The 12901-nt window shown below is 37.3% G+C and overlaps 1 protein-coding gene across 14 annotated transcripts in view; it reads right to left on the minus strand.

Moving 5' to 3' along the window:
- Positions 1 to 815: 815 nt before the first annotated feature.
- LOC128672643 (uncharacterized protein) overlaps positions 816 to 12901 on the minus strand; it is a 315359-nt gene continuing 303273 nt past the window's right edge. For 9 of the 14 annotated variants that reach the window (XM_064436156.1, XM_064436154.1, XM_064436155.1 and 6 more), the window contains 16 exons: positions 12235 to 12414; positions 11937 to 12042; positions 10561 to 10649; positions 10305 to 10439; positions 9735 to 9761; positions 9056 to 9103; positions 8190 to 8294; positions 7731 to 7775; positions 7500 to 7553; positions 4788 to 4919; positions 4124 to 4177; positions 4017 to 4043; positions 3900 to 3935; positions 3554 to 3688; positions 2504 to 3030; positions 816 to 2242 (listed from right to left, as the gene is read on the minus strand). In XM_064436156.1, coding sequence (XP_064292226.1) covers positions 2848 to 3030; positions 3554 to 3688; positions 3900 to 3935; positions 4017 to 4043; positions 4124 to 4177; positions 4788 to 4919; positions 7500 to 7553; positions 7731 to 7775; positions 8190 to 8294; positions 9056 to 9103; positions 9735 to 9761; positions 10305 to 10439; positions 10561 to 10649; positions 11937 to 12042; positions 12235 to 12414 — 1356 coding nt within the window. In that variant the 3' untranslated portion in view covers positions 816 to 2242; positions 2504 to 2847. The remainder of the gene's footprint in view (positions 2243 to 2503; positions 3031 to 3553; positions 3689 to 3899; positions 3936 to 4016; positions 4044 to 4123; positions 4178 to 4787; positions 4920 to 7499; positions 7554 to 7730; positions 7776 to 8189; positions 8295 to 9055; positions 9104 to 9734; positions 9762 to 10304; positions 10440 to 10560; positions 10650 to 11936; positions 12043 to 12234; positions 12415 to 12901) is intronic. The other 5 variants (XM_053749937.2, XM_064436152.1, XM_064436150.1 and 2 more) reach the window with 4 other exon arrangements.

The raw sequence follows: 12901 nt of genomic DNA on the forward strand, positions 1-12901 counted from the left end.
TTTAACTCAACGTTTTCGTTTTTCCGTATTGCAAAGATCTAAAGTTTGAACATATACATTAATTTATTTTTTATTCATTTATTTCATATATGTAAAAATCTATTTACTACTATATACTCAATTTTTTTTTTTTTACCAATACACCCACGAAATACACTCACTCCGCGCAAACACACACAACTCCTCGTTCTTATATAACCGAGTTTGTAGCAAACTAAGTTAAAATATTTTGACTTTGTTTAAGTATCTTTGATTTTCATATGTTCTGGCACATCAACAAGTCAATCAATATCCAAACTAGCATATTTTAGTTTTCTACTCGAACTTTGTGTGATTCTTGGTGATCTGTATTACAAGTTTCTTTGAAACTTATCTCGGACACCATTCTCTCACAATTTCTAGCATTAAGGAAACTGTTCTTTAGTTTTAAGGATAATACCTCTAGTAACAATTGTGTGAGATGAATAAAGATATATATTATTATAATTAAAAAATAAAATAAAATAAAATAAAAAAAAAAGATGTAGATAGAACACACACTCTCTATGAAAGATAATGTTTTTTTTCCTGGAAGTAGGTAAATCACATTCAATCCATAATGTCTAAGATGTCTTTGGTTTAGCCCTAGAATAAATATTCCATATCCTCCCGTGGATAGCATTCCTAATGTTTGTCGCTCGCCAGGCAGGCGTGCTGCTGTAAAATCATAGCCGAATCACTAAAATTTTAAGGTAAGGTTTTTCATTTTAACGTACCGTAAATGTTTTTCGTAAATTGTAGGTATGAAAAGTTGGCTTAAATAAATGATACGAAAATGAAAAATTAACAATATTTTAATTTTATTTACAGTTGAAGTACAAAATCTATGTCGTATAAATCTACATGTTGCTACGTAATACATATCATCCAAAGCAGACAATGGGAGCTCCAACGCGGCGAGCTTGTCAAGACAGCATGTACACCAACTGCACGCTGGCGGGTAACATACATTGTGTGATTATATCTCGCTGCTAACATATTGTATACAATATTTACAGTCGTAATCATTTTTTCATTAAAAGGATGTATAACTTTGCAATACTTTGGCTTAAAATAGATTTGTTATATTATAATATACGTCAAACATGGTAGTTAACACAAATAACTTAACGTTACCATAAATAACTTATAAAAATCAATAATTCAGTAAAACATCGAGTTGGGTCCTACTGCTATTTTACAATATATTTACAATGACTACACAGTAGTCCAACTCTCCCGGACAAGCTCGGCGGCTACGATACCTACGATATTGTGGACTTTTGATTACAATTGATATGGTAAGATGTGTTTTCTCTACATTTAGCATTGTACTGATACTTAGTACATTGTTAACACATGAGCACATTATATACAAGAGAACGATTGGATTCATTAGCTAAACTTCCCTGTAACCTTGGTAATGTTATCCTAGTTGCATGAGTCCTACATTATATACGTTATATGTAAAGCATTTTGTATAATTTTTCACATACTTTACCATTAGTATATTATTATCCAAATTAAAATTAACCTAAAAATATGAAAATATAGTCAATGCAAGAAATGTTTAAAAAATTATAAAGCACATAAATTCAATCGGACATTACAAATTTTACTAGTTTACGGGCAAATATTACGCGTTATTTAAAAAAAATGCTTCTTTCGGAATATAATACAGTCTTTTAGTACCTAATTCCTATACTATTCGAATGAGAGGTCTTTTTTATTAGTAGATTCAAAAGTACATTAACATAAAAGAATCGTCATCTAATAGGTCAGAGAGCAAATAATTAGCAGTTCATGATTACATTTAATAAATTTAAAAATACAGGTGGGTACCAATTAGAAGTTTGGTATAAATGTTACGGACCAGGTTTACAGCAATTTGTTTCTGTCCACGAACTTTTGTAGTTAGTAGTAGTGATACCTATTTTAATTGTTCTGTCAGCCGAAATAGATAACGAACATAATTCCTTTAGGGCATTATTCAAGCTGCTCATCTAATAAATCACTCGGTCCGTAACATAGATATAATTTTAAGCATATTCTATATCAAATATTTAAACAATCTAATACCAGTAGATCTAGTAATGATTTGAAAATAAACAATTGGGCGCACATTCCACGCAGCATGGAGTCGGTGAACGAGGCGCGCAGAGCCTCACACGGGCAGATCGTTGTCCACGTCCAGTCTCCGGCGCACCCACTCCATCACCGCCTCCTGGAACGATCAACAATAACCTTTCAATATACAGGAACAGCACGAAGTTTCACAGTATACCTATAATGTAAAAAAAAAAAGTTTACGCTAATTTGTGTATGTGGTACTAATATTTAGAAAGATTCCCGAAGCAAATAGCAGGTATTTTATGACTATCAATTACAATTTTATTAAGACTAATTTTCGTTTCCAATCTTCTTTTATTGCCTTTGCAAGCCGCAAGTACTTAAATTTAAACATGTCAACAGAACTAAATCTCACCTTAATTAGTATTAGGAGTAATGTTACACCACCACCACATCCAACATGAAGTTATTATAAAGTCATAGAGAATATCAAAAAGAAATATGAGACAAGAGTCATGCAAATAACCTAATCGTAATAGTAGTGCCAAATAACCTCGGGTGCCCGATTTCACGTTCTAAAAGTCAAGAGTTAGTGTGCAGCTCTTTTAATTTTATTTTTAAGCTATTAAGTAATTCAGACATTTGTACAAAGTAATTTGGCTGACAATGACAACCCAGAGAATGTTCCTAACCAAAAGATTGAACATTGATCCGATAGAAGTAATGTAGTATAGTTTATAGCGCGAGTGGTTAGTGGGTTCAGTCGTGGTGCCGCGAGTGGTGCGCGTTGTCGTTGTAGTCGTCGTAGTCGCGCGGCGGCTCCAATTCGTCGTCGCGGTCATACTCTTCCCCCGCCTCCCCCTCCCCCTCCGGCTCCTCCTCCTCCTCCTCCTCCATGTCCACCCCTACCACCGACTCGCGCGCAGACACCGCCCCGAGGTCCTGTGTCCGGTGTTAGTTAGAGTTAGCGTTACAACTACCCAAAACCACGTATTAAATGCAATATAATAAAACATAGAGATTAGTGAAGTCAAAATAACTTACCTGTCCTATATGAACCATTCTATAGTGAATGTAGACCAACTAAAGAGATCTACGTATTTGCAATTGCTGTAACCTTTTTTATAATATTTTATTTAAATATAATAATGGGGTTTTGGGTAAAAATGGATTCATTATTCGTATTACAGATTTTTTTAGCTATTTCAGTAAATAAGTGTTAATATTAAAAAACAAAATAAGAGAATTATAGTTACTTGTTTGAAGCAGACATAGCTGAGCTATCTCGAGATTGAGACATTAGGTATTTTATTTTATAATTTTAACAAAATGTTCATCATATTGTCCGCTGTGGTCAGTCTAATGTCTCTTTCTATAGTAAGCTCTTACACTATTGTTATTATTGCATACAATAACTATACGATCTGTAGCAGTTCACCAGCCATGCAACCCTTGGCGGACGTACCTTGTTGGGCCTCCAGCCGCAGCCGGGCAGCGGCAGGCCGTCGGGCCCGAGCGGGCACGGCGCGTCCAGCCCCGGCACCCCCTGCTCCCCCTTGTCACCTTTGTCTCCCTTGCGACCGCGCTTGCCGACTGGGCCCTGAAATTTACAACCGATCAGTTAACTCTTTAAATTATATTCTACTGTTCACCTTTGCTCCATGCGTTCTATTTTATATAGGTATTTTAAGCATAAAATATCCACCAGTAAATATGCAGTCTCGTTAGTACAACATGCCATTGCGGTATGGTATTCGTGACGGGAAAATTAGAATAAAGCACAGAGCGAGCACGGCCGGCGCTTCACTTACGGGCTCTCCTTTGTATCCCTTGTCGCCCTTAGGACCCTATGGGAAAATTAAATTGATACATAAAGTAATAACAATATCAAAATAATAGATGATAAGAACAAAATATAATATACTAACTTCTTGTCCGGGTATGCCATCGGTTCCCTGTAAAGTATGCAAGGTTAATAAGTTAGTACATGAGCGATGTGTACAAAGAGAACAGCGACACCAGTGGAGATACATACGGGCAGTCCGGGGTCCCCGCGCTCGCCCTTCGAGCCAGGCTCGCCTTGCGCGCCCTGGCAATTAAGTGTTACATTTATATCTATTTGACGACGTGAGGCAAAAGTTTTTTGAATGTTGGTATCTATATTACTAAACTTCTATTCTATGTATGTATGTGCACCACTATACTATTACTTACTTTACTTTCTATTAAAATAATCATATTTCTACGGAGTTCTAAGTTTATTTGACTTTGAATTAACTTTTATTCAGTATTTTATGCCGGCTACACACCGTCGTCGAGCAGTTTGCCAAAGTTTGGCGGATTTGGTATACATTGTTATCTTTTAATTGCGGTAAATAAAAGCACTCATACTGACTGCGCAATGTTCACTCATTCACGTGACGGAGTTCGGCGACAGTATGGAGCTGGGATTGAACATTCAGCAATGTCGGAGCACGGTGCATTCTTTCTAAATAACTCATCAAATAAATACATTGTGTATTTTCGACACTAATTTGAGTAGTAGTGTCTTTAAATTTAGTGGATTAATATAAAAACTATTTAAGTGTCATATTTAAATTATGAAGAATATTTGATGTGTTAACGGTAGCTATTTGTGAGACATGTAATGTATGTTCGTGGGCAGGCGTGGCGCATCGTAGTCGGCGGGCGAGACTCACCTTCATGCCGTCGAGTCCGGGCGGGCCCTGCGGAACAACGCACACGTTAGCCGGGCGCCACACCGCGCCTCGCGGACGGCGACATGCAGCGCGCTCAGTGGGTGCGATGTGGCGGCTCGGCTGCATGCGGCACTGCAGGCGACCAGCATGTCCACAGACAAGAAACCAGAATGGAAGGAGAAGGTTCAAGAGAAAGACGGGTTGCACGGCATGCAAATATTTATTTTCATCCAAAATAATTTATAAACAACAATATCTTACGCTCGTGTGACGTATGGTACAAATGACAACTTTCGATTCTCATAAAAAAGTAAGTTCTTAACAGCAAACTTATAATCCTAACTTAATATATAGTAAGAAGCGTGCAGAAGTATTTACGTTTGAGTCTTCTTATGATACGTTGAAATACATTCAAATTTTAAACGTCAAATAATTTGATCAAGAAGGCTTTAAATCATTCTTATTTAATTTAACAATGAAGGCTGTATACAATTTTAACATGGCGTATTTTTAATGCGAAATGACATCAAAAAAATATAAACATTTGACTGTTAAATTTATTGAATAATGAAGGAATCAATCGTTTTAATTAATACATACGCAATTGGAATATCAATACAAGGTACCCTATCTAAAGTGTTTAACCTAATGTGACAATATCATTTTGTACATTCCGTGTTGTGAGGATCATGATGCATCGCGATAGATATTTTTATATTTTTTTATATTAATAATAGCACTTTTCTTCATAATTTTTTAAAGCATTGAAAAATAAGAATATTCAAACATTTTGAAAAAGAGCTGGAGAGTGCTACTGATGTCTACCTATTTTCCGTAATTATTTTGCAGCTCACGATGTCTCAACAAATCTCGCTTTCGATTCCTACTAAATAGTTTAAACAGTAGTAGCGTAAAACCGATGTTATAGTTGTGACGACACAATACTAGTATAATACATCAAGAGAATGAACAATAAGAGAGTGATGAAATAGTCAATACGCACAAGTCAACATTAAGGTAGGTACATTAAGTTACAAGAAGAGGCGGGCGCAGGGAGCCGCCCCGCGCCCCCTCGGGACGGTCGCTCGGGCGCCGGCGGGCGCGGCTCGCGGCGCCGCCGGCGGCGCGCGGCTGCCGGCGGCGCTGCAGCGCTGACAACGAGGCCTGCGTCGGCTATACATTACACTTACAACACTATACAGGATTAAGGGGAAAGTCAATATAATCATAATTATTATAAATAGGCAATTAGGCGTAAAATCTAACAACTTGTACAATAAATACTTATAAATCGATACAATATGAAAGATATGATGAGACGTATTCTTACACGACAATAGTAATCTTACATCGTAACTCTAGCATATCACATACAAGTACCTACACGAGGTGTATGATATATTAGTTAATGTATTCGTACCTACTGAGGTATGTCTTACGTTACTTGGCACCCGAACTATACGCTGACATTATATAGATCAAATATACAAATATTGTTATGTTCTTAATTAGGTACATTATTTAAAAATAGTCACTCTGATCGTTGATTTATTTATGTTATTCTATAAAGTAGTATAAAAGGGTATGATACAGTTCAGCTAAATTGTTAGGTCCATGGTCTTAAAACTACTCAAGCTATGTTTTATTAACATTTATGCTATGAATTTTTATAATACATTTTTTAAATTAGTACTTACATAGATGCTTGATATTTTAACTAATGTAGGCTATAAGTATATGTAAAATATAAATACTGGTGTATTGTCTTACTTTTTGCGAAACTGAATACCTAAACCATATTCTCTCAACAGAGCAATACTACGAGACAGCTGCATTGCTTATGCCACTTACTGCAGCAATGCACTCTGTGGGATGTGGCACCCCTTGACTAGACTTGCGAGTACTTCAAACGCTTACGACACTGTCGGTGGCAGTACTCACTGCAATGGAGACATAAAGATACGAACTAGACGCACCCGCGTGGAATTCAATAAAACGTACCGTAAAAACTTATTGCTAAATTAATGAAAAATATCGTCTTTACATAGTTTGTAACACTTAATCTAAGTTTGGTAACATCTCAGTGTAAACGAGGAATTACATCTAAGCGAGTTACGTACAAATATTACAAGCGGAGTGTGTCGCTCGCGGCGTGCGCTCGGCGCTCGGCGCGCTCGCGCCGCTCGCGTCACTACGTGAACGCGAACTCCGGCGGCCAGCGGTTCTCCTGCCCACACCACAGCCCGGGTTAGTAACCACGCTTCACTCTGTACGCTAGTCTACTACGCTAGGCTACGCATAGTCTAAAGCCTTGACTCACACCAACATGGGAACTAAGTATTTATTTAATATTACTGAGATACTTATTTATCAAGAGATCTGCTTAGAATTCTTTGACAGACAAATTAAAAATTATTTCTTTAGTCTTTTCGTATTAATTTTGGGAACAAAATTGTTGTGTAAACTCTACGAATCTATCCGTAGTATAAACCAAAACTTTAGACTACATGCATTTTCATGCCTTCACCAACAACATAATCCATTGTTATACCGTGGTTGCATACATACTATACATATACATATACATAAATGAGTTTAATCTTATTGCACTCTTGATGTTTAGTAATCAGTTGTTATTGGTTAGTAAATTATTTTGAGTACAGTAGGATATATAATTACATATAATATTATAACAGAATGTAGAAATCTCACCCGCGATCCGATTTCGCCCGGCCGGCCTTGCTCGCCCGGCAGGCCAACAGGACCCTAAACAACACAAATGTAACGTTCTCATTACAAGCATTCATTGAAAATGCATTAATTTTACTGGAACACATTTTATAGGATGAGGTTTTGTAAAGTATATAGCAAAATAAATAGCGTTAACTATATATAAAACCTATTGATATTTATGGTAAAACTGAATAAATTACGAGTACTTACCGGCAGCCCCATAGGTCCTGCGTCTCCCTTCTCTCCTCTCTCACCCTGAAAATGGAAAATGTAGATAGATCTTCAATGTGTTTTTGTATCTGTGAGATAGATAAAAGGTTGATGCTACCAACACTCACATTATAAAGAAAATAAATAGACAAAATCAAGAAAAGCGCAATAACAATGACATACTCGTATATACTACCATTATAGCAATCAAGCAAATGAAAAAGGTACAGCCTAAAACCATAGTTATATTTCAAATTGGCTGAACCTACCTAGGTTCAGGTTCAGCGAATTTGAAATATTTGGTTTTTGTATTCTCTGATATAATTATGGCGGTGGAGCATAGTTGGGTTAAAGTTGATGGACACAGTTTCTCAGCATTCTGAGTATCACGTGGTTTTCCACGTTTGTGCTCCATGAAGTATCCACTTTATTTCTATAAGCATATAACATAAAACGTACCGCTTTTCCGCGAATGCCAGGTTCGCCCTTGTCGCCCTTGATGCCGGGCGGGCCCGCCACGCCCGGAGGGCCCGCTGGGCCCGGGGCGCCCGGGGGGCCCATCATCTGTACATAACATGTAATATTATAACATTACTGTATCATTTATTTATCCTTTGTTCTGATTTTGATTTAAAATTTAGAAATCTGTATACGTGTAAGATTTAGAAGTAGTAAGATTGTTAAAATGGGATGTCAAAGTGGACATTGCGATAGAGAATAGCCTAGCCACTCAATGCTTGTTTACAGAGTTGGTCTAAGTACTTTGACTTCTTTGGACCTACTGCAAAAATCATTGAAAATTTTAATGATTTTTGAAACGGGCGCGGCCGGCGGCTCATGCAGGCAGACTATATCCGTGACAGGCAGCTTAAGTCTACATTTCTGCTAGAGCTAGCTAGAGTTGCTGAAAAGCAGATAAAAAGTTCAATTCTGCTTTGTTGCAAAATATTAATTATGTGAAACAATTTGTCGAAATTACAATGTAGGTTTTGAAAATTTCATTATGCAGTGATAGATTATTGTGATTTTTAATATAATGAAGATATTGGAATAGATTCAGTACAAAATCTAGATCAAAAAGCTGATTGATGGACATGAATACAAAAACATCTGCTCTTTCTGTTCTTTGTATCTGTTAGAAAGAGAATGCAACATATAAACAAACATCTGCGAAAACAATATTCTCAAAGCAGACAATTATTTGTCCGCTTCGAAGAATAATGATAAAGTTGCAAAGTTATTTTTTGTCAGACAATGAAATATAATGTATACCATATTGAATACCTAATTGACAAAATACTATAAAACGAAGAGTGTATACTTACAATTTCATGGCCATACAGCTCGTACCCAGTGCCGTCTCCCTGCAAATTCAACAGTGGGCATAAAGATTAACAGTTCTCAATAAACATGTTCATACTCACCAACGTTAAAATAAACTATATCTCTTTTTTTGTGTAGCACGATTAACATACCCGAACATACAGGATCTCGGAGTTTATTAATATAAACCTCCTAATAGCATAATGTGGTATGTTTGACCAGTGATACTTGCGGTGATTGAAACTCTCCAAACATGATTCTGGAAAGTACCTATTTTTGTACTGACGGGTGGCCAACTTGGAGGTATACAACTTTTTGCCACCATTTCGTTTGGTAAATATGACAGAAGACAGAAGTACATGCAACGTACTTCGTGTAGATACGGCAAATTTATTATGGAGCGTTTTACGGCGGAACAACGTGTTTTAATTATTAAAACGTTTTACTCAAGGACTTATCTATGCTAACAGGCCAATGAACCTTCAGCAATTAATACAAAAGATTCGAGATAACGCAGGAAATGTGTGAAAATGTGATGAAAAACGCTGCTAGAGGTGGACACTTGTCTGACATTGTTTTCCATGTTAACTGCCGGCCCTAAAATTACAAAACTAAAATGTATACCTGTTATTTGGCCATCATAAAGCCACTATAAAGTAAATAGCTACATTAGATATTCACCTGTCGTCTTCTCAGCTTCCTGTACTTCTAGTACCGCCGCCGCCGCGCATAGAACAACATAGAAGTAAGTTTACTTTTCCAAAGTCAAAGCATTTTATACAATAATTACACCATTATAGGAAAATTAATAATAAATAAATTATTAGTTAATTAATGTGTAGAAGGTAAATTGAAACTACTTAACTCAATTTTCAAAATATTTTTACAAGTAGAAACCCATATTATTCCTAAGTAACATAGAATACTTTTAATTTTGGCTGACTGACTTTTAATTAATAACATTACCACGGAAGCTTAGCTCTATGGTGAATCTAGTGAATTTTATAAGTCAGAAACTATTACAATAGTATATTCTATTATTCTGCACCCACATAGCATTCTCCACACGACTCACAGTGAGACTGTTAGATGATGCTTTAGCATTAAAGTCCGCCCGTTGTACTTTTACTATTTAATTGTATTTTTGTGCAATAATTTTTTTCATATATTTAAGCTTATAAATAAATGTTAGGATCAACAGAATTGAGTTGGACGATATTTTGAGATCAAATAAATTTCTTGTGTACTCACCGAGTCCCCCTTATCCCCCTTCTCGCCCTTGAGCCCCGGGTAGCCCGGAGGACCCGGCAGCCCCGGCGCGCCTAGCATACCTGGTGACCCCATGTCTCCGTATTCTCCTTTCGAACCCTTTGGACCCAATTCGCCCTGTAATACGATACATAATAAAATATTTATCACGTTATAGGGTATATTTTAAATAATTATGGTTCTTATACCATACACCTTAAGTATGATGTGTTTTAATTTGTAAAGTATTGTAACTAACCGGTTTTCCAGGTGGGCCCTGTACACCTGGAGTGCCTGGAGCCCCGTCGAGCCCGGGCGGACCTTGCGGACCTGCTTCGCCAGATTTACCTGAAATATCACGCTGTAAGTTTAGCATTTCACAAAATTATGTTTGATTTATTTCACAAAATGTCAACAAATAATGATAATTACCGTGAGTTAGTTGCGTGGACGTAGCCGTTTGAAGCTTACTATTGCGGCTGTTGCGACTTCGAGTTAATTGATTAAATAAAGCTTTGCGAACGCACAGTAACTAAAAGTTATCGTTTGTACCGATACCGTCTACGAGTAGAAACAGATAATACATGCGAACATGCTCAATGCGAGTGCCAGGAAAAGGATATATTATACAAAGTAAATAGAGACTAGTATGAAGGAAGGGAGATTTATAGTCCACTACGGAGTTGAAATCGACAGTAAAAGTTGAAAAAACACGTATCGTCTCGATTTAAGATTTCGATTTAGAAAAATTCAAAGTATTTAGTTGTCAGCGAGAGTTCCATGCGCATAATATAAAGGTTTGAATGCTGTGTGTCTGCGAGCGGTAGTTACCCGCTTGCCGCGCTTGCCGCGCGCGCCCTTGTCCCCGGGCGGCCCGGCGGGCCCCGCCGCGCCCGCCTCCCCGCGCTCTCCTCGCGCGCCCTCCAAGCCTTTAAGTTTCAACTTTCTTCATTTCTCAATATATGATAAAAATACCATATGCTTTCTACATTTATTTAAAAACATTTAGTACTATTGTAGCTAAAGAGTAATTTAAAACAAAACTGATGTCAACTTCGTGCTTTTGAACTTTTATTAAGTATTGAACTTATTTTCAGGTGTTTGGAAATGGGAGATAAAACTTGCTTAAGGAGACTACAAAAACAAGGATACGGTTTTTGTGTAATAAATTGTTTTTTAATGTGATTGTGAATAAAGCGGATTTGTTAAATCATATTTGGCAAAAAATATTCCCTACCGACATTGCTTGCAAAATTACTTCTGTAAATATAGTAGGGCAATTATGGGCAGTTATTTTTATTTAGTAGAAGCTAGCAAAATTATAAAAATACAACTACTGTACAATTACTTAGTTTTAGTAAATCACCAGTGCTGGATTGACTATTGGAAGAATTAGTAGTAGCAAACGCAAAAATATTAATAGGTTCCGTAACCCAGCACTGATCCTTACACCACTTACCCGTATACAGTCGCCATGAAATATCATATAGCTTGATATAATTTTTCAATGTAACAAAACAACTACGTCATCTACTTCTTATTACTCTGAACATTTGAGCTATTACATACAAGTGAAATATTATAACCGTGTAGCATTGGTCACTGGCATGCTGTAAGAGCTCAGGGTGGCATTACCGGGAGGCCCGGGCGGGCCCGGCGGGCCCTCGATGATGCCGGTCGGGAACGCGTCGCCCTTCAGAGTCGTCGTAAATCCGCGCTCGCCTTTGTCGCCTTTGTCACCCTGAAATAACAATATATCAAAAATTTGTAAATATGCATTAACAAGTGAAATAATCTGTAGTTCGTTAAGCGATAAAATTACAAACATAAAAACTGCAGAGAAACTTAATATGATATTTACGTTATGAACACAAATATAATCTTATGCTGCGAATTTCAAATCTTCATAACAAAAAGATATTGAACGTGTTACCTTATGTCCTGCCGGGCCGATAGGACCAATAGGCCCGATAGGTCCGGCGGGCCCCATAGGCCCTGCAGCGCCCGCGGGCCCAGCTGGCCCCGGGGGCCCCGTGCGGCCGTCGTGCCCAGGTAGGCCCTCAGGCCCTTGTGGGCCGGCTGGACCTGGCGGACCGGGTTCACCGGGTTCTCCCTATAAAACGTAATGATTAGTCTTATATTCGTCCGTTTTAAGGCTGCCACACACCTGATCGCACCTGACGTATCGGGTGTGTGGCAGCCTTTATATTTACCTATTTTTTTTCTACTGTTTTTTTTATATGTATTGATTATCATTTTTAACTATTGTGAGTTATAATTAGTGTTGATCTCAGAATGGGAGAGCATCAAAATATTTATATGCTATTGAAGTACCTATAAATTTTTAAAAGTAACAAAAGCAAACAATAAAATATTTTGACAAACATTTTGTAACAACAAATGCCATGCGTAGACCATGACTGGCGAGTAACATAAATGATACCTTTTGCTGAGACAAGCAATGGACAAAATTTAAAAAAAGTATGAAAAAAATAAATTAATTAATATGGACACAAAAACTCGTAGCTATACGACTGAGTTACAATATTCGTAGCTTTATTGTACGCCGTAGCATTGTCATAGCGATCAAAGTCTGGTTG

Source organism: Plodia interpunctella, chromosome 9 (assembly GCF_027563975.2).
Source record: "Plodia interpunctella isolate USDA-ARS_2022_Savannah chromosome 9, ilPloInte3.2, whole genome shotgun sequence".
NCBI classification, from domain to species: domain Eukaryota; kingdom Metazoa; phylum Arthropoda; class Insecta; order Lepidoptera; family Pyralidae; genus Plodia; species Plodia interpunctella.